Genomic DNA, 26364 nt, shown 5'->3' on the forward strand with positions numbered 1-26364 from the left:
AAACTCTTCTTGTAGATCCATTTGTTACCATATCTTTCACCTGAACTGCGATAAAATTCTTCAAGAATCATAATTTTCGTGGAAAGTATTTTAATACCCACTGGTCGATAATGGGTTAATCATTCTCTGTCCATGATTAGAAATCATATTCCTCAATTTTGATATTCGGTCTTATATTTAAAGCTAGCTAGGACACTCAGCTGTGAACACATATTTTTATCCGATAGATGAATCAATTTTCTACAAGATTGATTAATTTTAGGGACTCTGTTTTATTGGATTGTGTCTTAAAGAAGCCCTAAGAAAAAAAGGTCAAAGCAAAAAACGTAGGTGATCGTTAGATGAAAATGGTATACAAATTAAGGCAGCAACAAAAATGGCACAGTTTTGCTTACAAGTTAATATTTTGTTGTAAGACCTAAAAAGCTTAAAAAGCTTTCATTCCGTTACTTTTGAATTTAAAATTAATGTCTTCTCTACTTTTGAAGCCTTTATTTTTTTGAACTAAAGGCAATATAAGAATAGTTTTTAGTTTCTTTCAGAATTTCATTTCGTAATAAAGACTGTTTTTCCAGCTTTTTAATTTTTTTTTTCTATCTATTAAGCGTTTCAACCTCCCCAACCTCTCCCCCCACAGGACCACATACATACACATGTACACTCCCCATGAACCGCCTTTTTCAGAGGCAGCCATTAAATCCTTGCCAAACAGCTGTTGTTGTTTGCAGAAATTGCAGTTTGCCAAAACACTTTGAGCGCAGGCGCCAGTTTTTTGTAAACATTGTCCGCCCAGCCCAAAAATGCACGTCGGCAACAGAGAAAGCAGCAGCAGCAGCACCGCCCCCAAACGCCAATGAACGCAAAATCAGCACAAGGACGTGCCGCCGCCGAACGATGACCAGGAAAAATCGATAAAAGCACAGGCAAACGGACAAGACAACGGCCGGAAGTGCATTTTGTGCGTGCGTGTGTGTGTGTGTGTGTGAGTGTTGGGCGTTGGGTAACGGGCACACAGTAATAGAAACAGTAAAAAACGAGCAGTATGTTGGGGAAATTGTGCAAGAAAAATATGTAGTTTTTGTGCAAACACGAAACTCAAAGGAAAGGCGACACAAAATGGTGGGCAAAGGTTCGAGCGGCCTGTCCGTCGATATGAGCACAGGGACAAAGGAACGCCCTGTTTTCATACCACCGCGAAAGCGTCAACAAACAAAAACTGAGGCCAAGAAGCAAAACTATGTGGACCATATAGTCAGTGTGCAGGTGAGTGCCCAAAAACGATGATGAGACTATGCTCTTCCTATATCTGCTGTCTGTTTGAACTCTAGCAAAATCGACCCAAGCTGTCGCCCTCGAATCCCACCCTCGAGGAGGAGCTGCTAAAGTCTAAGTTGATTATCAAGAACAAGCAGCCACTGCCACAGCTGCCGGGGGAGTTGGGTGTGCCGAATGCCCAGGATACGATTGCCAGCACCCACTCGGCCAGCTCCACGCAGCATAGCAATAAGTCGGCCCGCTCTACGACCAACATCAATGAGCTGCAGAACTTCGAGTCGATCTCACAGGGCACCAAGTCCACATCGCAGCGGCATGAGAGCAGCACAGTGACGCCCAGCAGCTGCTGCTATTCGGAGAGCAGCCTGGACGCCAAAATAAGCAAGAGCCACGACTGCCTCAGCAATCGGTCGTCTTCGAAGAAGAGGGTCAACATACGAACCGCAGATCTGCCCGTGACGGCCCGGAATCAACGCTCATCGCCGGACATAGCCAACTACGAGGATCTGGAGTCGGGGGAGACCAGTGTCCTGAATACGTACGATCATAGCCTTGAGCGGTATCAGGCACGGAAGGCAGCCGACGGCGGCAACTATCTGACCATGACGGGCACCATCAAGCGCGGCAGGAAGAAGGGCCAGTCCATTGATCTGCAGATCAACATAAGTCGCGAGGAGCTGGAGCAACTGAACGCCCATGCCATGGCCAATGAGTCGCAGAAGGGTCGCAGCCTCTGCTGCACCTGCAGCTGTGCCATCGGGCTGCACATCTTCCTCATCTCTCTGCTCTGCCTGCCGTTTGTGACGATTATTTCGGCGGTGTACTCCTTCTACATTGGCACCCTCACCTGGTACAACATGTTCAACTATTACTGTGAGGAGAAGTCGTATCTGCACAAGATCTTCGTCACACCGCTGCTCTTCTTGGCCTATCCGCTGGCCATAGTACTGTGCACCTTTGGGTTGGGCCTTTACTCCGGTTTCCGGCAGTTGAGTCTGCAGTACAGCAGCTGGGTGAATGACATCACGGACATTGAGAAGGGCTTCTATGGCTGGCTGTGTGGATTTCTCCACATGCCCGACTGTAGTCCTTACGAGGTGGTTATACTGACCGATATCTGTGTGGCGCCGCAGGATCCACAGCGTCTGCACATAAACAAGCCCCGCCAGGAGTTATCCATGTAGAGGGGGAAAACGTCGAGTGAGGGGTGCCAGTAAACGGTTTAATTTATAGGATTTACTGGACCAGCGGCGGCGGTTTCGATATTTCGACCATGAGTGTGATATAAAAAACGTAAAAAGAAATGATATATCTCTGAAAATCTACTCGTACGAGACACAAACTTAAGTTTCCTTTGGCCAAATTTGTTCCTTTTACTTGTATGCAATTGCAGCTTTAGAGAACAGGAATATATAGGTATATACACCACATACCCCATAGATATCAAAGCTAAACCAAACATAATCCAAGCCCTATAGAGACTAGCATTTAAGTTACTAGAAAAACATCTAACACTCGCACAGAAACAAACAACAACCTCTCAAGTTTTCGGTGCCATATAGCCTTGCAAATCAACAATAATCTCCCATATACAATAATCTCCCATATAGAATATAATTAATTGTTTTCCGAATGAATTGCTCAAAAAAATGGTTAGTGTCATTCTGAACAGGTGTTAATTGATTTACAAAATTTACTAACAATAACTATAGCTACTATTATCTCGTGTTTAACGAACTGTAAACTAATTTCCCCACCCCCATTAAAAAGCAGCGCTTTTTCGAATTAAGTTACTATTTTTAGTACAAAAACAATATAATTACAGAGTCGATATATTATCTTTATAATGATATAGAAAGATTACCCTGGGTGATAAACTGAAAACCTTTGAATGTACTTTCTGCGAGACAAAAATTAGGTCTGGATAGGTAGATCACTTTGTTATACTTGGATTTTGCAATACCCCCAAAATCTCTTTTTAAAATTCTAAAAATTATCTAAATCTAAAATTTATGACTTTGCGCACTTCCATAATTTTTTTGTTGGCATCTGCGACGCGTATATCCATGTAATGAATTGAAAAGAGAATTGTACGACCTTTCCCATAATTTTTGATTTATGTCGCTTAAGATATAGCAACCCAAATCTAACAATTTTTCCAATTTTTTAAAAAAAATTTTGTAGATCTCTCATGGAAAGTACAAAATGTCTGTCGCCCAATATGTAATATCCTTTCGTAGTAATCGGATTCCATCCATATCTATTTCGGAAAAATTTGCAAGGTTATGGCCGAAAAAACCGTTAACTGGGGCACTAGCCCTATAAAATACAGCATTTCTTTACTTTCAAAACTCAAAGCCAAATCTAAAATATTTATAAACTCTCATTGCATTTACAGAACAATGCATTTATCTTAAAAAAAACACACACACCTACAAATAATAGAGAAACCAGAAACAAAACAAATTAACTGCGCAGTTGAGGTGATGGAAACTTTTTCTTAGTTTTAAGCAAACGATTTTTTTTTATTTCTATTTCTATTATTTATTTCTACATACAAAAAAACAAGAATATATAGTAAACGGCACACGTATACACGCATAAATATACATATAAGTAAACGTTTTTAAAATAGAAATTCTATATGTTAAGTAAAAAACGGAACCCGAATATCAAACAAATACTTATTGAAATGAATATATTAGCCCCCAGAGAAATAACGCCAATAAAAACTATTTAGCAAGCCAAAACCCAATAAACCAGATGTTTTTTATATTTGCATTATTTTTACAATCAACAAACGACATAATAGAGGTACACTTCCACAAAGGAGCAATGCTAGGTTTTTTGACCAGCCCCGGCGCTTTGATACCCTAGCATATCCATCGTTTATATGGCAGCGAACTTAGCTGATAGTCATATGACATTAGATAGACGCTCGTAGCCACCTCCAGGCAGGTCTACCGGCTATCAGTCCAGGAACTGAGCAAATATTTGGCTACACACCCAGCCAGCCAGCAAAATTTAATCTGTATAGCATAAAAATCAATAATTATAGAGTATTAATAATCTAAAAATAGAATCTCTGCCACAGCTCCGTTACCAGCTCAACTGAAAAGCATAGCTAAGGCATATATATCTTTCGCTCTCATCATATGTTTTCCCTTAAAGGTAATCTCTGATTTTTGCAGATAGCAAAGTCTAATGTCAGAAGGCTATAAGAAGTATTTATTGTTTGAAGAAGAATATTGACCTTTTCCTCCCCATTTGAAAAAGGTATATTAAACTCCCCATCAAAATCATAATACCTTCTGCAAGGGTATCAAAAACAGTGAGAGTGGGCGAGCCAGAGAGAGAGAGAGAGAAGTCGCTACCCGCTTCCTAGTAGAATGTCACGCAATCAACGGGTAATCAAAGACAGCTGTGCTGTCAGGTTTCCTCAAGAGAGAGAAAGAAAGAGAGAGAGAGTAAATAAATACAATACAGTTATATACCAATATAATAAACGTAGAGGCGGATCGAGACATTTACCAAACATTAAACTGGAAACGACACGACAATATATTGCATAAAATGCATCAAAAATACTCACCATTGTACTCTGTTCTTTACTCCAGGACTATTTACTGGATGTTACCTGTAGTCTGCCTAAACTAACAAAAGCTTTTGCGCAATGACAATCGGAAACAGTTAAATAGGGTGCTAAAAAATTTGAGAATATTGTCAAAATTGATACTGATATTTTTAAATTTAAAAATTGATCTTTAAAGATACGTCACATTCGCGGAACCAAGTCGCATTTTGTACACTAATCTTTATAGAGATGCTTGCTAGAAAATGGTTAGTCAACTGTTGCTATTCGTATGCACACGACTGTAGAGCAACTAAGGTAATTGCTTCTCTGAGCAGCACGCCGGCGCCAGGGGAGAGTGTAAAATGTCTCGGAATACCTCGTTCGGTTCACAATTCACCATCAGAGCACACAGAGTGCTGTCGAACGAGGGACAGCAACAGAGACGACAAATTTACAGAAAAGATGGCAACGGATAACTTAACTGCGGTTCTTCATGGCATTGAGGACTTGCGTTTGGTAAGAGGAATCCCAGAGGAAGGCTAGTCTCGTAGATTATTGAATTTTCTTTACTGCCGGCAGGAACAACGTCCCATTCCGGAAATAGCCAGCGATGGTATGCAAGTATTTAGGTTGGAAATGATCGCCTAATAATCAAGGCCTTTTATTTGTTGCCCCCGCAGAGGTCCTCCTGGCCATGGACAGTGTTGGGATCTGCGGTTCCGATGTGCACTATCTCACTGCTGGACGCATAGGCGACTTTGTGCTGACCAAGCCCATGATCATCGGACATGAGGCTGCTGGCGTAGTGGCTAAGGTGGGAAAGTCCGTAAAACATTTGGCTGTGGGAGATCGTGTAGCCATCGAACCGGGCGTTCCCTGTCGCTACTGTGATCTCTGCAAGCAGGGAAAGTACAACCTTTGTGCCGACATGGTGTTCTGTGCCACGCCCCCGTACGATGGCAACCTTACACGCTTCTACAAGCATGCGGCGGACTTTTGCTTCAAACTCCCGGATCATGTCAGCATGGAGGAGGGCGCCCTCCTGGAACCACTCTCGGTGGGTGTTCATGCCTGTCGTCGGGCCGAAGTTGGTCTGGGCTCCAAGGTCCTGATCCTGGGCGCCGGACCAATCGGTCTGGTCACTCTGCTGGTAGGAAACCCAATAGTTTCATTAATTGGACTTGTATTTAATATTTTCCCTCACCTAGGCCGCTCAAGCCTTGGGAGCTTCTGAGATTTTGATCACAGATTTGGTGCAGCAGCGTCTGGATGTGGCCAAAGAGCTGGGCGCCACCCACACCCTGTTGCTGGATAGGAATCAGAGTGCCGAGGATATTGTCAAAAAAGTCCATTGTACCATGAGCGGGGCCCCTGACAAGGCCGTCGACTGTTGTGGGGCAGAGAGCAGTGCTCGCCTGGCAATCTTCGTAAGCTCTCAATGAAAGGGTTTTGCTGTGGATGAAAGTAACTCTCTGACCCTCTTTTGTGCAGGCTACACGTTCCGGCGGTGTTGTCGTTATTGTGGGTATGGGAGCACCGGAGATCAAGCTGCCCTTGATCAATGCCCTGTCACGAGTGGTCGACATACGTGGCGTCTTCCGCTACTGCAACGAGTGAGTGCTATGAAGCCCTTTTTTCAACATTATAAATTGAGTTTTATTATGCGCTTACAGCTACTCGGCCGCTCTGGCTCTGGTGGCATCCGGTAAAGTGAATGTCAAGCGTCTGGTAACACATCACTTTGACATCACCGAGACGGCGAAGGCCTTCGAAACTTCCCGCTATGGCCATGGCGGTGCTATCAAAGTCATGATACACGTCCAGCCCAGAGATGCCAACAATCCAGTTAAATTTTGAATATACATACTAGAATCTATAGATAAACATAGACTTTATGGCAATGGTAATCCGTCAACTGCTTTCAGCAAATAGACATTCAATGTAAGCCAATGCCGCCTCGGGTGCTTTGGGCTCGCCATTGGCATCGTAGCCCAACAACTCTGGCTGTCTGCTCTGGGCAATGTAGCGCAGATATTCGCGTGTACTGTCCTGTCTCGGGCGCATCTTAAAGTCGCAGCCATCCAGACGTGAAGTGCTGAATATTGTGGCCCCATGACAGTTGACCGCCTTCGAAAACTTGTTGAATACCACGCCCAAATAGTTGTGCGACTTATTGATGATCATCACAGAGATAGTTGTTTCGTTGGCCAGCAGGCGGGACAGTTTCCGCAGCATTTTCAACTGTATGGGCCAGTGGTAGCAGGCAGGATCGTACAACATCACAAAGTAATCCCTGTCCTTGTGATCTTCCAAGTCAAAGTAATTTTGAGGAGGTGAATCCAATTCGGCAACGGGGGCCAGAACAACCGCCTGGAAGAGCTGATCCTGCAGCAGTTTCTCGCAAAAGTCCTTCATATTCCTGTAGTTCACCAACCTGTTCATCTCATAGACATTGTGCTTCTTATCCTCTCCATAGATAAGAGGCGGCAAACCTGGCCGATAACCGCCAAAGTCATTCGGTCTGAGATTCGGATGCCAATTGCCGATGCTTTTCATGTCCCGCATCCCGAACATTATCCGACCGGCATATTCATGGGCCAGTTTGGCCATTAATTTCGCCCATTTTTTGGTAATCACATCATCTCTGTGTCGATTATCAAAGAAGTGAAATGCCACGATTCGCGGGGGATCCAAGCTGAGTTTTTCTCCTTTGGAGCTCGCCTCTCGAGACATCCATATCAGCCAGGCATCGGAATTGTTGTCGATGGCGCAGGTTTGGACAAGTGCCATTTGTTGTTACTTGTTATCTGATAATAGAACAAGAAACGGAGATCGTTTATATTACCAAATTTGTCGGCGAATTTCACAACAGTAAAAAGCTCTGCGGGAGCTTTTCAGCTGTTGTTTCAGGCCATCACTAAGCATATCGGGTTATCGATAAATCGCAATTTGAAATTCAAAATAAATAACGACTAGTCTTTATCTCTTCAGATAAAAATATCGTGGTGCGTTTTAATTTATTATTTGTGTCCCTGAATATGAAAATATGATAAAGATAATTAAATAACTATGCGTCCCACAAAAACAATAAAGCTGTAGATTCGGGGAACTTGTGGATAAAAAAAAAACCCGCTTCAACCTAAAACTAGAAATAATAGTTTCTTAACTGGTGCGCTGCATGTTGTATTTTGTGTCTCTACCCATTGCTTAAGTCAATCTAATGATTAGGTTATAAAGATAAAAACCCGCACGCAGAACCGAAAACTAATTAACAGCTAAGCTATGCTTAATATTATTTACACGGTGTGGTAAATATATATATAAAAATAGAAAATACACTGTATATATTCTGTCTACCAGAAGTGCCACTACAATAGGTAGAACCATTAACCCCAGTTGGTTGCCATTAACATCTAGAACCGCACTTGCTTGAGCTTGTCGTAAATGCTAAAATACAAGGCCGTCGTCAGGCTTGACTTCAGCAGTGTGGGGGCCACGCCCTTGTACAGCCCGCGAACGCCCTCTTGACGCACGGTCAGCCGTAAACAATCCCAAACGCCGTGGCACTGCAGCGTCTGGCCAAACGTCTGTCGATTCGACTCGAAGCCCTGGATCTGCAGGCGTTTCTTGATCAGATCGAAGGGATACACAATCGTCTTGGACAGCATACCCGATGAGGCGCCCAGTGCGAGGAGCGTCCAGGTGGGCAGCTTGCTGCGATCCCCCACCTCGAAGAAGACACAAGCCCAGTCGCTGAACAGGCGATACGCCATAAAGTTGGTGCCCATCAGCGGGGCAATCTGTAGCAGGGCCGACGAGAGCCCCCGGTACATGCCGCGTGGTCCCTCCTGGTGCACAATGGCGGAAACGGCACGCGTGGCATTCCTATAGCCCTTGCTGGTGTCCTGGGCAATCAGACGCGTTCGTATAACATCCAGCGGCGTGGAGATGATAACCGCAGCACCGCCAGCAGCGGCGCCGCACAGGAAATTCGACAAGTGCTGGTGATCCTTGAGGTAGTGCGTCTGATTGGCCTGAAGACTGAGCTGTTCATATGTCCAGAACTGACAGATCCCGTACATAATGGACAGCACCTGGGCGGGATTGTGGCCCTTCCAGAAGGCCAGCACTCCCTCCTCGCGGTATATCGTCTTCACCGCCTGTGTAATGGAGATGTATTTGGATGCCTGTCGTGTGCCCGTGGACTGGCTCTTGCCCAGCGGCTCTACCTGCAGCTGAAAGCGTATCTTTAGCACGTCCAGAGGTTGGCAGGTGGAACGGGTTATGGCCGCCGACAGGCCTCCAGCCACAATCTGATGCAGTTGCTCGCGCGTACTATGCCTGCGTCGCGGACTTGGCGAGGGGCTGGTTGTGGTGGTGCCTGTTGTTACCGCCATTTCGTTACGGTGACCAATACGAAAATGAATGCCTGCTCGCTGCCTGTCTGCGGTGGCGGCTGTGTTTGTGCCTGGGTGTGTGAGTGTGTGTGCGTGTTTGCTCGTGCGGATTTCACTTTTATTGCTGCGACTGACTCCTCAATGGCATTTCTGTAAATCACAAACAAAACCAACAGCATTATTAGTAGTTTTCTTCATGTTTTTGGCTATTCAAAACTATTCAAAGGTGCGGCCTGTTTACACACTCATCAACATTATGATTGCAAAAGATGGGAAGATGATTAGGGTAGGGGAGCTCAAAAACTTACTAGAGTCATGCCCAGTGGAGCCGCACGGATGTCATTTACTTGTTGTCTGTTTTTCTGGGGGTTATGCTCGCCTGCGCACCAATTTGTGCATGCTCCTAAAATAGATTCCAACTCTGACTCAAGCGCTTCCTCAACTATTCATTCATTGATTTGAGTAAGTGACTGGCGGCTGACCAGCAAGCCAAGGGGTATCTGGGTTCATCAGCGATTTCACTTTTCGTCGTTGTTCGTCGCCCGTCCGTTGTCCGTCGTTGTTGCTAGCTGTTGTTGATGCTGCCAAGATAAAGAGACAAAAGGCTCTCTGTTGCATATTGGGAATGCATTATGACTGCGGGAACTGGCCACTGGACACTGGGAATGTCTTACCGTTAAGTATCTCCAAAAATGTGGCGACAATCGTCCACAGCGTCCGTACACGGGGAGAGTGCAGCAGTAAATGATTAGGCGGCGAAGCTTCTTCATTACAAGCAAAGGCCCGTGGATTGCGTCAAAACTTTCTTTTCGCGGGGCATTCGTTCGATCAGCTTGTCTGTGTGCGCGTGTGTGTTTCCGAGAGAGCGTGTAATAGTTTGGTATGAGCTGTAGATGCAGTTATGTCGCACTCCGTTGCTCACATTTGGCCCGCTTCCCACTTTAAAACTGGTTTCTTTTAAAAACAACAAAAAGTTCGGCCTCTAATTACGTCGTCAAGTGCACGCCAACAGCTGTTCGGCGCTGTCCACTTTCGTTAGGTCTGGCAACGCTATACCGATAGACCGGAGCAGTGTCAAGGGCACAGCGCTGCCACTGCAGGCGCGCTTTCAGTTTTATTTGAAAAATGGCTTAAAAAATATAATACAAAATCGTGTAAATATAGGGGTTCTACTTCCAGCCAATGCCAGCCGGGGAAGCAGCACCTGGTGCACTGGGCGTTGGCTGATACCCGGGCGGTATGCTAAAGCCAAGAACTTCAAAGTGACCGCCACCAGGAGCAGCAGCCGCAGACACAGGTGCGGGCGAGTTGGTCGGATATGGGGGTATCTTTTGAGGGCCTGGGGCTGTGGGCTTGGCCACTGGCGTTACTGGATTGGGCGCATATGGTAGAGGAGCCACTGGCGGTGTGTCTTCAGCCCTTGGATACAGACTGGGGGTAGCTGCCGGAGCTCCATTGGCGGCATTTCCAGGCTGGCCGAACGTGTACACCGGATAACGTGGCTTGAATGTGTTGGACTCGAACTGTTCGTCGCTCACATCCTCCTGGAAGATCGGGGCACCTAACAAGAGAAGAATGAAATGTTATACTGAGAGGAAATATCATCTAGGAGCCCACCACCTACCAGGATAACTGTTGACACTGCCATTGGAGGACGCAGTCTTTCCGGGTCCCTTGTCCTCGCCACTGCCCAGTAGCGGCAATGTGCCGATGGTCACTGGAAAGTCCACCACCAGATCCCCGCCGCCATGAAAACGAAAGGTTTTGGCTATAAACCGGAGCGTATAGCTAACGCGTATGGGGTCCCGTTCCCCCACCGTGGAGGGTGTTGTGGGAGGCACCAGGAGATACTCATCGAACTGGGCCTTGTTGTGTTTCACCACCTCGCCGCAGTGCATATCCGCAATGCGGGATTCGGTGGATTTCAGCTGCTCCTTGTTCGTGGAATTGGCCCGATATGTGACATTCTTGAGGAGGCGCACTTTGACATCCTGGCACTGGACGTCCGACTGATTGTCGAGCACCATATGAAAGTGTATCTTCTGGCCGGGCACATACCCACTGTACGAGGTGCTCACATCCATGACCATCGGCTTGTTGGCACCAAAAATGGAGCCCCACCAGAAGGACTTCTCCTCAATGCGTTTCAGGGGTTGCTAAAAGGATCAATGGAATGGCATTGGAGACTGATATGATATGATCTGATCTGGATGCACCTACCGCATTCTCTCTCTTGGTGTTCAAATCGTGTGGCAGTATCACAGTGAAGCACTGCTTGAAGATATTATTGTAGCGCACCGAGCGATCTATGGTGAGGGTCACCTCATGCTTGATCTGTCCGTGGCTGCCATTGAAGGAGGTTGGGGCATTCGGTGGGATGGTCGTGTGAAAGGGAAACACAAACTTGCCCTTCGGCAGCTCCAGCTGTGAGCCACCGCTCTGGCCGTACACATACTTATCGCTGCTATAGTAGATCTCTGTAGTGGTGTGCGTCTCCATTGATTTTTTAGTCTTGCCATCATCGCCGGGCTTCTCCACACTCTCCTGCCAGCGCGTCTCCCCATATCCATTTATTGTTATAAATATCGCTGTAATTGAATTAATTTCGGATGTACTACGAGTATGGGTATACAGAGGGCACTCTTCTGGGGCGGAAACTCAAAGCTTGAGAGGTTTTTTGGTCTACAAAAACTACAAAGATTTCCTTGGAAATATATTTTCTCTGGCTGAGTTTTCACTGTAACATTTCGTAATCTACAATTATTCATTGCATTTAATTGCATTTGACATGCCTTGGCCTCTTTGGAATTAATTTTTTGATGGATTATACGCTGGCTATACTATATACATAAATAATTCAAAGAATCAAAAACATTAGATGGGTGTATACGATATGATTGAAGTATAAAAATGCTGGGATTATGATTACCTCTATCAAATTATATCCTACTACTTTCCTAATTCTTCTGCATGGACACCATCATGCGTCATGCGGCATCGCCCCTCGGTCGGCTTTGTGTCGCTGCAGGCTTTTCATATCAACGTCCAAATATTTACAGAAAGAAGATTCGTAAGCTCTGGATATTTAAGCGATAAGAAATACTCAGAAATAAACATGGAATATATCCGACTACAATTACTTTGCATTCATTCCAAGCGTTCTGTTCATTTTGTCTTTTTCTGCATAAAAACGACTCCAGTGTCGGCGTCCAGTAAACCGAATCAAATACCTAATAATAATATAAACAGCAGCCCGTAATTTCAAGCCCCAAACTAGTTTTTCCAGCGGCTATCAGATATCCCAAGCCAGTCAGCCAGGCAGCCGCTCGGATATACACCTTAACAATCAAAATCTGCCGGCAGCAATACACAAAAGATACAACAACAATAGAAACAATATAAATGACGACGCGACTACTAATGAAGCCCACAGAACAGTCCCCAGTTCCCATACGCAACGAAATTGGATGGCCAGCAGCATATAACCATGACGTCATGGACAAAGACTGCTTCCTACCACCAGCCATCGGCCATCAGAGAACTACGTCTTTGAGTTGGGGAGTGGGAGAGGGGGCCCCAGAACTTACAGCGAATGGTTTTTGGACGGTCCGTTGTGAGCTCAGCCGTTCCGGATATCACCTGGCCTGCGTGATATACCCCCAAGGGGTTATTATCAAAGGCAAAGGTTACTTTGCTGCTCATCTTATCGAAGTTACGCGGAGAGGCAACGCCTTAGCGACCAGGATATTTGCAAATGACAAAGGAGGGTTTGGTTTTTATTGATAAAAGCAAGGCAGCAAGCAACAGCAGGGGAAGCGAGCGGCTCCGGGGCTCCACAAATAACGAACACCACACACCACGCGATGGACCGAACGCGAGCCGCAAAATTCTGATACTGACAGCAAAAGCTGATTTCAAGCGTGTGTATACATATGTATATGTATATGTGCTTGCAGGAGAGAGATAGACGATAGACTGCGCAGAACGTAAACTGGGGAAGCACAACAATGTATTTGTATTTTTAAAATGTATGATATATGTATAACGACAAATAAAACAAGGTTCTTCGTTTTAAAGTGTTAAAGTCTTAAACGAAATTCAAATGAAAGACTTTTAGCGCCAACTGCCGGATGGCAGCGCCAGTCAACAGCTGTTTTTCTTTGGCGAAATGAGCAGCCTTCCGCATACCCTGTGGAAAAGGATATTATAGAATGGAGGAATGTTTGTCATCCCAGGCGTCAATGCTTGCAGGATATGTTGTAAAGCTATCTCAACGAAATATTGCAGTTCATGGCTTACTTACAGAGACCATGAATAGGTATCGGGATCTCGATATTTACAAGACCCTACACATATGCATGAATTTGTCTAATTTCTTTCAATTTCAATTTCTTTATTAATTACGTTTAAAATCAGCTGGGAAAACAGTTTCTTTATATGTTATATTACCGAAATAGGGTATATCTATGCACAAACTCCAGTTGACTTCACATTTCATACTCACTTACGGCGCTTTTCATACTCACTTACGTTGCCACTGTTTTGTTGTTGACCTTTTTTGCTTAAACCTTGTTTTAGTTTAAGTACAATAAATGAGAGAACTTAAAAGTAGTTAATCTTGTGGAAAATTTATTCATTAATGGCCTAAAGTTATGTGGGCAGAGCTAAAGGTTTTAGTTAGTCAGCATTATTCAATGGAATATCAAAATTGAGCAATAGAAACGACTTTTCTCTCGTTGTTTTTGTTGGACCTTTTTCGCTAAAACCTTTTTTACGCAAAATCCAATAAAAGCAAGTATTTAAAATAAATCAGTCAAGTAGAAAATAGTTTCATTAATTGGATAGAATTATGTGGGCAGGGCTGGGAGATCTATCTAGCTAGTAATATTCGACGGAATATTATAATCGAGGAATATGGTTTTCAATCCATGACGGAGAACTATTAACCTACTATAAGCCAAGGGGGTATTTCAATTTTCCACCGAAAATAATGATATATTAATAATGGTAGCGCAGTTCAGGTGAAAGATAACGTGGTTTTTTTAAGTTCAGATGAAAGATGTCATGGATCTACAAGAAGAATTTCCAATCGTTAATATTTTCCCGACATTTTCCTCAGGTAGTTGAATTATTTATATAGAGGGGGCCTTAGTGGGCTAAGTTCGTGATTTTACTATAGTGTTGGTAAGGAACCAAAATTGAAACAAAAACAATAATTGGCAAGCTAGAACCTCGTTTATAAGAAATTTAATTATTTAACCATTTATGGCACCTTTAATCGAATTCAATTACACAGGGCCGCGTGTGTGTAGCCGCATCTGTGGACAGCTCGGGGCCCGCCCTGGTTGTGTCAAATTAGCGTGAAATAGTTAGTAAATTGACAAAGAAGTGGCCAAATCGGAAAGCTCTCTTCCGCGGTTGTATGTAGTAAATCGTCCAAATCGTTGTAGTGTAGTAATTCTGCATATATATATATATATATATAGACCAAGGGTGCGGCGCGGGTGTGAAGGTGTGCTGCAGTGCGGTGCAGTTGCTGCGTTTCCATGTTGCGGCATTTTAATGACGAAATTATTTTTGGATAAGTGTTTAATGAGAGCAGCCATCGAATTGTCAGAATGGAAAGTGAACGGTTACGTATCACACTGGACAATCCCGACGGGATCTACTTTGCCGGCGACATCATACGCGGAGAGATCTGGATGAATGTGAACAAGCGGACGAAGATTCGCGGTAAGTCATAGTTGGTTTCTGGGAACAAGCCGAGCTTGCATTATAGAAGTCGCAATGACTCAGGGCTTTGGTTTGTCATTTGGTTCGAATCCATTGTTCGCGCGGGACGGCAGTTGTAGTGGACTTTCGTTATGGCCCCATTGGCATTAACAAAGAACTTCGCAAAGCACAGCAGCCATTTTACAGTGTACTACTGCTGCCGCTTGACCATGATGATATCGCTCTCGCACTCTTCCCCTTTCGCACGAAAATTCGTTCAATTGCCTTTTGCACTTGCGTTTCATTCATCGATAAGCATTCCATTGCTGTTGCACTCCGGGCATTTGCTCTCGTTTAGCGGTAGCATTTGTTTCAGGAAATGGCAAACGCATTTCATTAGGCCCCAAGGCGTGAGAAAGAGAGAGAAGCGCAAGCGTTGTTCTTGTTACCTCCGTCTGTTTGTGTGCCAAAAATGCCGGAATAATGGGTGAATCGCAAAGCCAGGTCTCTGAGGGCAATCAGAGCGGCGCGCGCTCTCAGCACAGTCAAGGCTACAAAAAAAGAGTGGGTTCATCTACGACACTTCCATCAACTACCTTAGTAAATAAACTTATTTTGGCATTATACCATATGAATGTTGTTTAAAACTCTATGAAATATGTGATTAAAGAAAATTTCTAGTAAAATCTTTATTTGAATAAGACCTACACTGCCCAGTTTTTCGGCCCGCCAGTGTAGTTCGTTTGGCTCTCTGTTGTGATTTGCCTCTGTGTGTGCAGGTGTGCGCGTGTGAGCAGCTGACTTGACTGTGTGCGAGAGAGTAGGTACTCGCCAAAAGGGAGCGCCACACCATCCACACCATCCCCTCTGGCAGCTTTCAAGTTTGAGTGCACTACGCAGCAAAGTGAAGGGCATTTGTGTGTCATTTGGAGGGAAGCCACAAATGTGGACTCCACATACTATTAAGCTTAGTTAGTAGAATAGTCTAAAGTTCAATTATCAGCGCACAGTATAACAAAACGCGATTTATTATCAGAGCACATAGTACAAAAACGAGTACAAAAAGATGTTTATACAAAAATGGGGGGGAAAAATACACTTTTTATGAGGGGGAATGTTTTGTATACTCGGGTGTCGCTGGCTACAAATACAAATACAAAAGAAAGAAGTACATTTAGTTAGACGCATAGTTCGTATCGCTTTCACATTGTAAGGCTTCGCAATTACATTTAATTAGACTCGTGCTCCTTCTCCATCCTGTTCCACACATATTGTAGATACATACATATACATATACTCGTAAATATGTTTGGGCTTAATTGAACACATTGTTCTTATCATTGATTTGTGCACAATTGAAGAAATTCTATTCGGAAATAACCGGTTTGGCCGCCTATCCTTGGACCTTATCCTTGAGGAAGCGTTCGACGCGTGGCCAAATCTCTTTGGTCTCACGCCCCTTGAAACTGGTGACCAGACCACGTTCCGCATACCAGGCCAAAACCGGACTCATCAGCTCGTCATATAACTGCAAACGTTTGGCCACCACCTCGGGCTTGTCGTCCTCACGCTGGGTCAACGGTTCGCCCGTCACATCATCCTTTCCAGGCACCTTGGGATCATCGAAGCCAATGTTGTACACTCGGCCGGATGGTGCGTGAATCCAACGATTCTTGACACGGCAAATGATTACATCGTGTGGAATGTTCAGATTGATAACGGCATCGATTTGCTCCCGTGCGGACAGAATATCCGCCTGGGCACTGTTGCGTGGAAAACCATCCAGAATGTATGACTTGTTGCCCACCTCTCGGATGCGGGCCAGCATCGTCTTTGTGACTATCTCATCGGGAACCAGTTGGCCAGAGTTGATGAACTGTTGCGCCTTCTTGCCCAGATCCGTATTATTGATAATGTTCTGGCGCAATATATCGCCCGAGGAGATGTGCAGGAATCCAAATGTTTTTACAATACGTTCGGAAATGGTTCCCTTGCCGGAGCCGGGGGCTCCGATTATCACAGCACGGAAGATTTTCGAATACATAATAGCTTTGTTTCTGATCTATTTCTGCTGAAAATAGATGGAAAAGAGAGTTCACATGAGGTGCAAGTGTGTTTTGTGTTGGGGTTAGTAACTGATAAAAGGATAGAGTACTCGAAGAACCAAAAATAGGAAGCACTTGTTGGCCATTTGAAACGTTCTTTATGGGCCAGTAAGTTTTGCTGATTAGATTATCAAGGCACACAACAAAAACATGTATTCCGATACTCAATAGTGAAGGTTAAATATTTAATAGTTTATGTAGTATTTTTATGACTAAACACAGGAAAATTATTGATAAAAGTAGATACGTGTGATTTTAATAATAGCTGCTGTAATTGTAGTGCAACACTTTTTCTCAACACAAATTTGCGATAAATGCCGGTTTTATTCCACTTCACTACGCACACCGCAAATCATTCGGGATATGCGTGGCCATAGGCCGCATGGCAACAAGTGTACCGCACCCCGAAGAGCAAACACTAGCAACAACAACAAAACGAAGAGTAAGAGTAAGAATACGAATAAGAGCAAGCGTGGCTTCTGGATTTTATATTCTTTGTCTTTCTCATAGCAGATGTTTGTTGTTGTTTTTGGTCGCGCTTATCGTTCAAAGTCCAAGCGGAAAATTATTTTAAAAAAACGTTTCAATGTCGGCGCATGTTTCCTTAATTTTTTCTTTTTTTTTTTATTGCGCCTGCACTTTGTCGCATATGTTTTCTGCATTTTTTGCAACACCTTGCACTTTTATGTGTGTGTTTGTTGTTGTTCTTTGTTTTGTTATGTAAAGAAACTTGAAGAATTTATGCATATGTATGCATATTTGTCACACTTACACGGCACTTGGGTTTTATTATTAGTTTTGATTTATTCGATTAGCAATTTTCGCCCTCGTACTAATTGCGATAACTGGTCGTCGTCGCATTCAAATATTTAAATAATGTGCGAACAACAAACACCAATGCTGCTCCCCGTCGCGCGTTCCACTGCTGCCGGCTGGCGAAAATGATATGAAACTTTATCTTGGCTGAGTGTTTTAGTCTCCCTCATGTTGTTTAGCTTCTATCCCCCATACCCCTCCCCCAAGTGCTCCACCGTTTCGTACGGCTGCTCGTATGATTTCTTTAAACTGACAGCCGGTCGGTCGGGTGCAGGGTATATTCAATGGAGGGTTGGTAGCCGCTCTACCTAGACTTTCGAATGGAGAAAGCTTTGTGGGACTGCCTTACCTTCTTTTCGATATGCCATTGCCTCAACCAAACCCATACAAAGACAACAGCAGTTGAGAACAGAGGGAGAGAGAGCCACTCTCAGCTGCTCTCTCTCTCTTCTGCACTGGCATTTGCATGTGTGTGGGTGGCAGCGCAACTATCGGTAACTGCTGGAAGCTCACGGCATTTTTGTTGGACTCGGGTTCTGTCGCACTGAATGGAAAGTACCAAAAATAAATTAAACAATTTAAATGAAATGAAATTTGTTGGGTTAACACAGCATGCAGGACATGCTAGAAGAGTTTTGCTTCGAAAGCTTCTTTATTGAGTAGTCGGCTTCTGGTGTCCAATAATTGGTTAAGGAGAACGAACATATTACAAGTTTTTGAATATCAAAATCAAATATGCATAAGAACTAAAATATAACTTAACGCTGCTTTGTTTGTTTATTCTTTGACCTCCTTGGATGTCGCCTCGATGAGTCCCTGTTTGCGTTCCTTTTGTGCATTTTTGATCATTTCGTCCACCTCTTCGATGGTGGGATCATTTGCATTCTTTTTGGGACCATCGGCGCTCCTTTTCGGATCATCGGATCTCTTTTTAGAATCAGGACCATCATCCTTTTTGCCCGGACTAACGCTACGTCCATTCGATTCCGTGGCCCGAGTATTCGGTCGCTGGTCATGGTTAAACCACGAGTATCGATTCTGGCTCCTGCCGCGTCCGCGGCCACGTCCCCGTGTCATAAAGCGAGATTGAAAGCGACGCGGACTGTAGCTGCGCGACCGAGTGCGTCGGAAACGTGACGCTGGCGAGGGTGTGCGCCGGGGCACAAATGGTGACGGTGTGCGGCGCGGCACAAAGGGCGACGGCGTTCGCCGCCGGTGAACGGACCGTGAGCGAGAGCGTCGCTCGAAGCGGCGACCACGTCCAAATCGGCCACTAAATCGTCGTGGCGATCGGGAGCGACTGCGGGAACGCGATATAGAACGACGCCTCCTCGACCGCGACCTGGTTCTGGTTCGTCGCAATGGGCTGTGCGAACGGGAACGCGAATCGCGACGGCTTCTGCGCCTCGATGTGCTGTGACGCCGTTCGCTTCGTCTCCTGTTCGAGCGACTCCGGCTGCGGCTCCGACTGCGCGAGCTGCTGCTGCGCCCAATAGTCTTCTGAGGATCCGGTACGGCCAGACGCAGCAATCCGAACTTGTCCATTTGCAGGGGACGCTTGATCTGGAAGGAGAACCTGGGCGTCGGCTGCACCTGTGCCTGCGGTTGTGGTTTCTTTTGATCCTGGAAACTGGCTGCCACCTGCTGTGCCACCTGTACGCTGGTACTTGCACCAGCCGCTGCAGCATTCGAGGTAAAAGCAGAAGCTGCTGCATGCGCATGCCGTGAAGTGCTGGGTCCCATGTCATCGTAGCTTGTCCTTTTGTTGCCGCCTCCAAACGGTTCCGGTTTGCGTGCCATCGGCGGTGGTGGTGGCGGCGGTGAGGCATTGTGTCCGCCACCCTTTTGCAAATACTCCCGTAGCCTGGCCTTTAGTTCGGCATCGCTGCCGACATTTTGCATTAGCCTAAAAGACAAAAGATTTCATAAATAGGGACTGCACGGCAGATAATCCACAGATTCATTAATTTCTAAGTACATACGTGTCCTGACTAGCAGTTTGGGGGTAAATGCAGGGAGAAATTTTTGAAATATTTCTAGCTGGGGAGAAAGTAGGGGACACTCACCTGAAGGCCTCTTTAATGTCAATCTTTTTGAGCAGTTCGATGGGATCCACATCATCATCGTCCCCGGCGAGGCTGTTGGACCTTGATTTCGATTTCTTTTCCTTTTTATCCTTTTTCTTTTTACCCTTCTTTTTGGCCTTTTTGTGCTTGTTGGCCTCGCGCAGCAGTCGCCGGACATTGGAGATGGTCTCGTCTTCGTCCAGCTTGAATTCGTTGGCCTTTTCGGCATCGATGATGGCCAGCTTGTCGTCGCCGCCACCGCCGCCAAACTGTGGCTGATGTGTGCCGCTGCTACTGTTGCCACGTGCTCTTCCAGCTAAAATGGGAAATAGGTTAGACCGAAAAAGGAACAGCAGCTGGAGGAGGAGGAGCAGTCTCCCTTTCGTGTACTTACTGGGATCCCCGCTATCACTTTCAACACTGCCGCCACTGGAGGAGCTGGACTCGTCCGATGTTTGGGCCAAATCGACAACATCGGTGCTGTTCAGTGTATGCTTACCATCGCCAACAGCATTTCCGACTGGGACTGGGGGTGGGACTACGACTCCTGGAGGCAGATTTGAGCAGCGCTGGAGAGCATCCAACGAGAGACGTGCCTCCGCATGCTGGGGCAATAGATTCAGGCAATCATTGTAGGCCTTGACCGCTTCGGGTATGCAGTTCTTCTCTTCGTAGCTACGTCCAAGTGCCACCAGGGTCTCGCACATGTATATACGCGCATTCACATGGTACTTATTCAAGCTTAGGGCCTTCTCGAAGTCTTGCAGACCCTTTAGGAAGCTGCCACGATTCGCGTAGAGGGCACCGCGCGCCACCAAGCCCTCAACATTGCGCGGATCAATGTTCAATGCCTTATTCAGGCACTGAAAGGCCTCAACTTGCTGGCCATTCTTAAAGTGCTCAATGCCATCAGCCACGGAGCTGATTGGATGATTCGGTTTTGCGATCGATGGGGAAACGAAACGAAACGGAACGGTATGCAAATGGTGGGAATGGAATACACAATTTTGTCGCCACTAATCCTTAGAAAAAAGATCCTCCGAAACTCCACAAAAAAACACTTACCGAAATGCCCACTGGGAGGCCTGCTTCTGTCGCAGCTCTGTGGCATATTCCGCCTCCGGGTAGCCAAACTTTAGGTGTCCCATCATTGAAAAGTTCTCGTTGGGCTGCAGGCCATTCACTTGAAAGAGTAAATCATAGTTGGGATTCTCAAATTCCGGCGCAAAACGCAACATATCCTCATAGTGCACGGACGAAGGATGCTCCAGATTATGGATTTGTCTAAAACAAAGGACACGGTTTACAAATTGGTTGCTTGGTGGTGTAGGTTTCGATCTCTACCGATAGTATTTGGGCAGATCCTTGATGTCACAGAGCCCGAGCTTCAGGTCTGGCGATTTCTGGTACATGCCAATCATATTCAGGGCCAGACGCTCGGCATCCGATGAGATCTGACAGATCTCGCAGCGGAGTATATCGTTGGGACCGAATTGACGTGGATTTCCCTGTTTGTCCTGTGGCAGAGGACCCCAATTTGTTTGCATTATGGTGGCCTACAGACAGCAGCAGAGATTAGCTTTTGGATGGGAGGAAGAAACTCCCCTACCTACCTTTATGGGTATATCTGCCAGATACAAGTGCAGTGGTTCTTCAGAGCACAGGGGCTTAACCACCAAACGATTGAAACGGGGCAAACTCATGACCGAGGCATAGATAATGCTTCCCTGTTTGAGGACATCCAAGCGATATGTCCAGGCTTTCCGTTTGTCCTTGAGTTGTGTGAAGAACTCGTATGGGGGCTGCTGAACAAGGTATTCGCTACCTAAAAACACAACAAAAACTCATAAGAAACTGATTTGATTTGGCTAAAAAGGAGATCTCCTACCGATAGCCACCACAGAATCCTCCATAACATTGGCCACCAGACCACGATCGTACAGATCCGTCGCCTTTCTGGTCAAGAACTGATGCACTTTGAGGCGCTTGGCACGCTCCTGAAATGTAAAATACTTCTGTCGCTCCAGGTACACACTGAAGTTCATTTGGGTGAGGCCCATCTGGCGCAACTCCTCGCTGCCACGCTCATCGTCCCAAATCTTTTGCAGCGGCTGGCCATGGTAGCTGATCGCCTTGCCGATATATTCAGTATTCATTTTGTCTGTGGAGTGGCCCAGCCCCGGAAAAATTTTCACAATGGGCGTCCTCTGCAAGAAAAAAAACGACACGCAAAAAAAAGTATTAGCCCTTGCGAAAAAATATTGAGCACCCGGCATGACGGCTTTACGCCTGCCGCAGCTGCACAAAAATTAGTTAAATCGAGTGCATAATATGAGGTCTAGTTTATTACCTTGCTTTAAACACAATTTATTTGTCTGAAATCGTGTTTACTTATTAAAAATTAAATATTTTTGTACGCCGCCGCTGGCAAAAAAAAAGCACGCACGAGTAAGGAGAGCAGTGTGACCGTGGATTTGCCGATAGAATACCGACGGACCCTCAGAATATACCAAAATATACAGTCTCATTATCAGAATATACCGTAAATATACTGACGAATTGTTCAAGTTCCATCATGTTCCTCGGTTTTGATATTCCGCCCTGCGCAAATAATTTTATCCGACATTTGTATACCCTATTTCGTGAACTTAATATTAAAATACCGTTTTACAAGCCGTAATTGAATCGTAATTAATAATGTTTTTTCACAGATTCTCATGTTTTTGACATATTAATGCATTTGATCTGTTTTCGGTATATACATCTCGATCCCTATACCTATTCTTAGTCTCTGTAAGATGAGCTTTAAAACAGAGACTGACTAATTAGAGCCTGGGATGACAAACAGTTCCTCAATTCTATAATTTCCACTCCCCCAGGGCTACCTAACCCGCGCCCCATGTTGCGGCACATTCTTGCTAATTTTTCGATAAATGTGTCTGGTCCATACAAACTGAATGTTGCCAGCAGCATAAAACGCAAATGAATGTAGGAACATTGCTGCGAGGAAAAATCCCTCCACGAAGAGAGGATATTTTACTTAGAAAAAGAGAGCAAGTAACAAGAAAAGCCCACAAGTCGCACAAAAGAGAGAAAATCCCACCAAACAGCAATCGATACTATCGAATGGTACACTCAGTGGTACCATCGATTGCCCATAGATGGCGTTTGGTGTTTTAAATATTTGAATTCTGTTTTTCGTCTGTTTTTTTTGCAGCCATTAAAATCCAAGTCACTGGGAAAGGAAAATGCAAGTGGATGGAGATACTGCGCAAGAACTCCAACAACAATGAGTTCACGCGTAGTCTGTTCTACACCAGCAAGGAGATATACGAGCACAGTGAGACGCCGCTGCCGGATTTTGAGCCGCGCGGCCTGGAGCTCTCCGCCGGCGAGCATACGTTCATCTTCAAGGTGGCCCTGGGCCGCCAGCTGCCCTCTAGCTTCAAGGGCAGCTACGGCAGCATCAAGTACAAGATGCGTGTCCTCATCCAGCGGCCCTGGACATTCGATGAGCGCCACAATATCGGCTTTACGGTGGTCAAGAACATGCCGCTGCACGCCATGCAACGCAGCGTGCCCAGTCCCCTGGAGAAGCAGATAACCAAGACGATCAGTCTGTTCGGCACGCGCCCCATCACGATGGTGGCCCTGCTGCCCGAGGACTTTGCAGTGCGGGGCGAGCCGCTACGCATCTGCGTCACCGTCATGAACAACAGCACCACGAATGTGGAGAAGCTGCGCTTCAGTGTGCTCCAGTATGTGACATACTACAGCCATGTGCCGCTGCGCGTCCAGAAGGTCGAGTGCATTGCCATTGCCAACAAGGAGACGGGCTCCGTGCAGAAGAAGAGCGAACGGAGCTTCGCCCACGAGCTCCTCATGCCGGAGGGAGCCCAACCGACTGACGATCATCTGAGCGGCGTGATCACCATTGTCTACGAGCTGCGTGTGGAGGCAGTGCTGCGGGGATTCTTCAAGAATCTGGTGCTAAATCTGCCCTTCAAGGTGTACTCGCAGGACGCGTCGAACCGTCTGGGCTCGATGCGTCCCATGCCCCCACCCAGACCGGAGAACGGGCCGCCCGGACCCGATGCCAACGGAACGATGGGCAATCCGTTCGAGCCCGCACCCACCGGAGGAGCCTTGCAGGTGATTCCCACGCTGGACACTTCGATTGGCTCGCCATCGCGTTCCTCGCAGTTCAGCGAAAGCAGCTCCCTCAATTCCACCACCTCCGACTCGTCGACGGCCACGCTCAGTCCCGCTGTGGGCGGTGTGGAGCTGTCGTACACGTCGGGCGGGTCACAATCCTCGCAATATGGCTCGCAGTACGGCTCGCAGTATGGCAGCCCCTCGGCCAGGGCCAGTCTGCGCAGCTCCAATGTCCCGTATATGCCTTATTCGTCCAGCCCGATGATGGTGCAATCGTATCCGCCACCGCATTTGCCAACCTATCCGCTGCCAGAGTCGCCCCAGTACTCGCTGCTGGCGATGACGCCGCCGCCACCACCCCAGCCCGTGCCCCCAGTGGCCCCCGCCCCTGTCAGCGGGTACAGTCAATTGCCATCCACAACGGCATCATCATCGTCGGCATCGTTTCTGCAGCCACGCCAGCCGCCCGGCGTACACGAGTTGCGTAAGTTGCCAGCTGATATTGTTGGACAAGTAATCCTCCATGCCTTTGCCTTCTTTGCAGCACCATCCTATGAAGAGCTGTTTGGTCGGGCCAATGCCCCCGCGGAGACAACGACAACGTGAGCGAACTGTGAACCGACGCCTTCCTCTGCGACACCCAGTTACGTCCAAGCTTTGCCTAGATTTTAGAGCTTCAGGTTTACTTTAATAGTGTTATCGAATATCAATAGGTATATCGAATATATATATCATAGACAGAAACAATCGGCAATGTGTGCGCACAATATAATTTAAGGCTTGAATTTACACCAAAATGGAGGCACACAAAAATGAATGAATGAAAAGAATTTGATCTGTTTTGGTGTAAATTTGTTGTAGGCTTTTGTTAGCATTTGTTTTTGGCAACAAGTTTTGAAACAAGGCAAATAATTTGATCATGTTCCACTTCTGTATCTAAATAGTTGTTCCAATCATTAGATAAACCAATGTATCTACAATCTATGTATCTTTTGGAGCCAAAACAAATATACTTTAAAGTTTAAAGGGAGAGACCCTAAGTAACAGATCAGATAAAGACTACAAAATGTGGAGAAAATTAATATAAACAAATATGTTCACATATTTTAGAGAAATATGTTAAATATTTAAACAAAAATGTCACAAATCATAGAATTTAATGGAAATTACAATTAGCTAAAGATTTCTCACGACTTTGTTCAAATTATTTGCCTGAGCTTCAAAATGCCAACAGTTCGAAATATTTAAAGCACAAAAAAAATAGATAGAAAACCCATAGCATACAAATTAGCCAACAAATTAACAAATAAACATACGAAAATGTCTATGAACAAATTTTTAAATAAATTAAAAATTAAAACTGATTTATTTAGTTAAGCTCTAAAAACTTCCTAGAATCAAAAGAATTTTTAGAACAAAAGTCTGTCTTTGGACCGCCCTTTCTCTCTGACAGCCAAATAAACGAAAGACTTTCACGGGAATTTAATCACTCATTTCTCAAAACATCCAGCCCGCCTATTTATCGAATACTTTTTTATGTCTAAAGATACTGATCTTCTCAAAGCACTCAATTTTATACGCTTAAGTTTTTTACACGATGCCCCCCACAACCATGATATAATTTATTTCTCCCACTTAATTTATACATTTTTTTTAGGATTTAAATACTTAAGCACGGATTGAATATGTTGATTGATGGAACTTTTGTATCGTTCGAAAGCAATCTCATCTTTTAGTCTTAAGCGCACAAAATGCAATTACAAAAAATACGAACAAGGATTTTCTTTAAGGTGCTTATAATTCTCAAAAAAGAAAACACACATATTTTTGTATACAGATTTTTTTTGAGTTTTTAGTTTTGTGGTAAAACTAATTCTAATTTCATTTACTTAAGCGAACAAGCAAATAAAATGTTAATATAATTACAAAAAAAACTTAAACTGAAGGTTCAAGGATAATTTCTATGTACCCTGTGGGATGTATTGTTGTTGTTGTATTGTTGTTGATTGAAAATTCATTTTATTTTGAGAGGAAAAATCTGTGGGAATAGATGGTTTGATATACTCCCAAAATGGTCATAAAGTGCTCTCAAAATGCTCCTAAAAAGCTCATAAGATGCTGCTTAAATGTTCCTCAAATTCTCTTGAAATGCTTCTAAAATTCTCTTAAAATTCTTGTTAAATCGGGGGTATTTTTATTTATATTTTTTTAATCATATCAAACTATTACCGAAAAAATGAAAGAATTTTTGTTATGGTTTGATA

General features: G+C 45.0%; 8 protein-coding genes across 11 annotated transcripts; 3 read left to right on the forward strand and 5 right to left on the reverse strand.

Moving 5' to 3' along the window:
• Nucleotides 1-779: 779 nt before the first annotated feature.
• Nucleotides 780-4030, forward strand: LOC108157687. The gene is made up of 2 exons (XM_017289854.2): nt 780-1263; nt 1329-4030. Exons 1-2 carry the CDS (start codon nt 1117-1119, stop codon nt 2457-2459), a joined length of 1278 nt encoding a protein of 425 aa, XP_017145343.1. The 5' UTR covers nt 780-1116; the 3' UTR covers nt 2460-4030.
• A 971-nt stretch (nt 4031-5001) lies between these two features.
• On the forward strand, nt 5002-6750 carry LOC108157252 (sorbitol dehydrogenase). 2 transcript variants are annotated; one of them, XM_033389001.1, is made up of 7 exons: nt 5002-5115; nt 5185-5365; nt 5429-5462; nt 5530-5999; nt 6058-6276; nt 6341-6462; nt 6523-6750. In XM_033389001.1, exons 1-7 carry the CDS (start codon nt 5099-5101, stop codon nt 6704-6706), a joined length of 1227 nt encoding a protein of 408 aa, XP_033244892.1. In that variant the 5' UTR covers nt 5002-5098; the 3' UTR covers nt 6707-6750. The 2 variants fall into 2 exon arrangements, with proteins under 2 accessions (XP_033244892.1, XP_033244891.1); XM_033389000.1 differs by having other exon boundaries at nt 5002-5365.
• On the reverse strand, nt 6739-7912 carry LOC108157253. The gene has a single exon (XM_017289231.2). The coding sequence runs from the start codon at nt 7637-7639 to the stop codon at nt 6761-6763; it is 879 nt and encodes a 292-aa protein (XP_017144720.1). The 5' UTR covers nt 7640-7912; the 3' UTR covers nt 6739-6760.
• Nucleotides 7913-8016: 104 nt separating this feature from the next.
• On the reverse strand, nt 8017-10218 carry LOC108157060 (mitochondrial thiamine pyrophosphate carrier). Its single transcript, XM_017288890.2, has 3 exons — nt 9921-10218; nt 9555-9855; nt 8017-9396 (listed from the first exon to the last, which is right to left on the reverse strand). The coding sequence occupies exon 3, from the start codon at nt 9244-9246 to the stop codon at nt 8263-8265; it is 984 nt and encodes a 327-aa protein (XP_017144379.1). The 5' UTR covers nt 9247-9396; nt 9555-9855; nt 9921-10218; the 3' UTR covers nt 8017-8262.
• Nucleotides 10219-10320: 102 nt separating this feature from the next.
• LOC108157059 (arrestin domain-containing protein 1) lies at nt 10321-13269 on the reverse strand. Its single transcript, XM_017288889.2, has 4 exons — nt 12834-13269; nt 11467-11834; nt 10871-11402; nt 10321-10807 (listed from the first exon to the last, which is right to left on the reverse strand). Exons 1-4 carry the CDS (start codon nt 12946-12948, stop codon nt 10416-10418), a joined length of 1407 nt encoding a protein of 468 aa, XP_017144378.1. The 5' UTR covers nt 12949-13269; the 3' UTR covers nt 10321-10415.
• A 1163-nt stretch (nt 13270-14432) lies between these two features.
• On the forward strand, nt 14433-25464 carry LOC108156044 (arrestin domain-containing protein 17). Its single transcript, XM_017287315.2, has 3 exons — nt 14433-14979; nt 23163-24584; nt 24645-25464. Exons 1-3 carry the CDS (start codon nt 14865-14867, stop codon nt 24704-24706), a joined length of 1599 nt encoding a protein of 532 aa, XP_017142804.1. The 5' UTR covers nt 14433-14864; the 3' UTR covers nt 24707-25464.
• Nucleotides 15950-18026, reverse strand: LOC108156045 (GTP:AMP phosphotransferase AK3, mitochondrial). 2 transcript variants are annotated; one of them, XM_017287317.2, is made up of 2 exons: nt 17836-18026; nt 15950-17026 (listed from the first exon to the last, which is right to left on the reverse strand). In XM_017287317.2, exon 2 carries the CDS (start codon nt 17000-17002, stop codon nt 16352-16354), a length of 651 nt encoding a protein of 216 aa, XP_017142806.1. In that variant the 5' UTR covers nt 17003-17026; nt 17836-18026; the 3' UTR covers nt 15950-16351. The 2 variants fall into 2 exon arrangements, with proteins under 2 accessions (XP_017142806.1, XP_017142805.1); XM_017287316.2 differs by having other exon boundaries at nt 15950-17029; nt 17836-18025.
• LOC108156043 (tetratricopeptide repeat protein 14 homolog) lies at nt 18468-22404 on the reverse strand. Of its 2 annotated transcripts, XM_033388589.1 has the most exons (9): nt 22296-22404; nt 21834-22152; nt 21559-21770; nt 21290-21501; nt 21011-21229; nt 20340-20866; nt 19946-20261; nt 19862-19870; nt 18468-19785 (listed from the first exon to the last, which is right to left on the reverse strand). In XM_033388589.1, the coding sequence occupies exons 2-9, from the start codon at nt 22099-22101 to the stop codon at nt 18657-18659; spliced, it is 2892 nt and encodes a 963-aa protein (XP_033244480.1). In that variant the 5' UTR covers nt 22102-22152; nt 22296-22404; the 3' UTR covers nt 18468-18656. The 2 variants fall into 2 exon arrangements, with proteins under 2 accessions (XP_033244480.1, XP_017142803.1); XM_017287314.2 differs by lacking the exon at nt 19862-19870.
• Nucleotides 25465-26364: the final 900 nt, after the last annotated feature.

This window comes from Drosophila miranda, chromosome 2 (genome assembly GCF_003369915.1).
Source record: "Drosophila miranda strain MSH22 chromosome 2, D.miranda_PacBio2.1, whole genome shotgun sequence".
NCBI classification, from domain to species: Eukaryota; Metazoa; Arthropoda; class Insecta; order Diptera; family Drosophilidae; genus Drosophila; species Drosophila miranda.

Coding starts and splice junctions, on each gene's coding strand:
- LOC108157253 (XM_017289231.2), bottom strand. CDS start 7,639: ATGGCACTTGTCCAAACCTGCGCCATCGACAACAATTCCGATGCCTGG.
- LOC108156043 (XM_033388589.1), bottom strand. CDS start 22,101: ATGAATACTGAATATATCGGCAAGGCGATCAGCTACCATGGCCAGCCG. Junction 21,771..21,833: donor GGATTCTGTGGTGGCTATCG/GTAGGAGATCTC, acceptor TTGTGTTTTTAG/GTAGCGAATACCTTGTTCAG. Junction 21,230..21,289: donor GATCTGCCCAAATACTATCG/GTAGAGATCGAA, acceptor CCTTTGTTTTAG/ACAAATCCATAATCTGGAGC.
- LOC108157252 (XM_033389000.1), top strand. CDS start 5,099: ATGCTTGCTAGAAAATGGTTAGTCAACTGTTGCTATTCGTATGCACAC. Junction 5,463..5,529: donor TCCGGAAATAGCCAGCGATG/GTATGCAAGTAT, acceptor TTGCCCCCGCAG/AGGTCCTCCTGGCCATGGAC. Junction 6,000..6,057: donor TCGGTCTGGTCACTCTGCTG/GTAGGAAACCCA, acceptor TCCCTCACCTAG/GCCGCTCAAGCCTTGGGAGC.
- LOC108157059 (XM_017288889.2), bottom strand. CDS start 12,948: ATGAGCAGCAAAGTAACCTTTGCCTTTGATAATAACCCCTTGGGGGTA. Junction 11,835..12,833: donor CCGTCCAAAAACCATTCGCT/GTAAGTTCTGGG, acceptor ATTCAATTACAG/CGATATTTATAACAATAAAT. Junction 11,403..11,466: donor ACACCAAGAGAGAGAATGCG/GTAGGTGCATCC, acceptor TGATCCTTTTAG/CAACCCCTGAAACGCATTGA.
- LOC108157687 (XM_017289854.2), top strand. CDS start 1,117: ATGGTGGGCAAAGGTTCGAGCGGCCTGTCCGTCGATATGAGCACAGGG. Junction 1,264..1,328: donor ACCATATAGTCAGTGTGCAG/GTGAGTGCCCAA, acceptor TTTGAACTCTAG/CAAAATCGACCCAAGCTGTC.
- LOC108156045 (XM_017287317.2), bottom strand. CDS start 17,002: ATGTATTCGAAAATCTTCCGTGCTGTGATAATCGGAGCCCCCGGCTCC.
- LOC108156044 (XM_017287315.2), top strand. CDS start 14,865: ATGGAAAGTGAACGGTTACGTATCACACTGGACAATCCCGACGGGATC. Junction 14,980..23,162: donor CAAGCGGACGAAGATTCGCG/GTAAGTCATAGT, acceptor TTTTTTTTGCAG/CCATTAAAATCCAAGTCACT. Junction 24,585..24,644: donor GCCCGGCGTACACGAGTTGC/GTAAGTTGCCAG, acceptor CCTTCTTTGCAG/CACCATCCTATGAAGAGCTG.
- LOC108157060 (XM_017288890.2), bottom strand. CDS start 9,246: ATGGCGGTAACAACAGGCACCACCACAACCAGCCCCTCGCCAAGTCCG.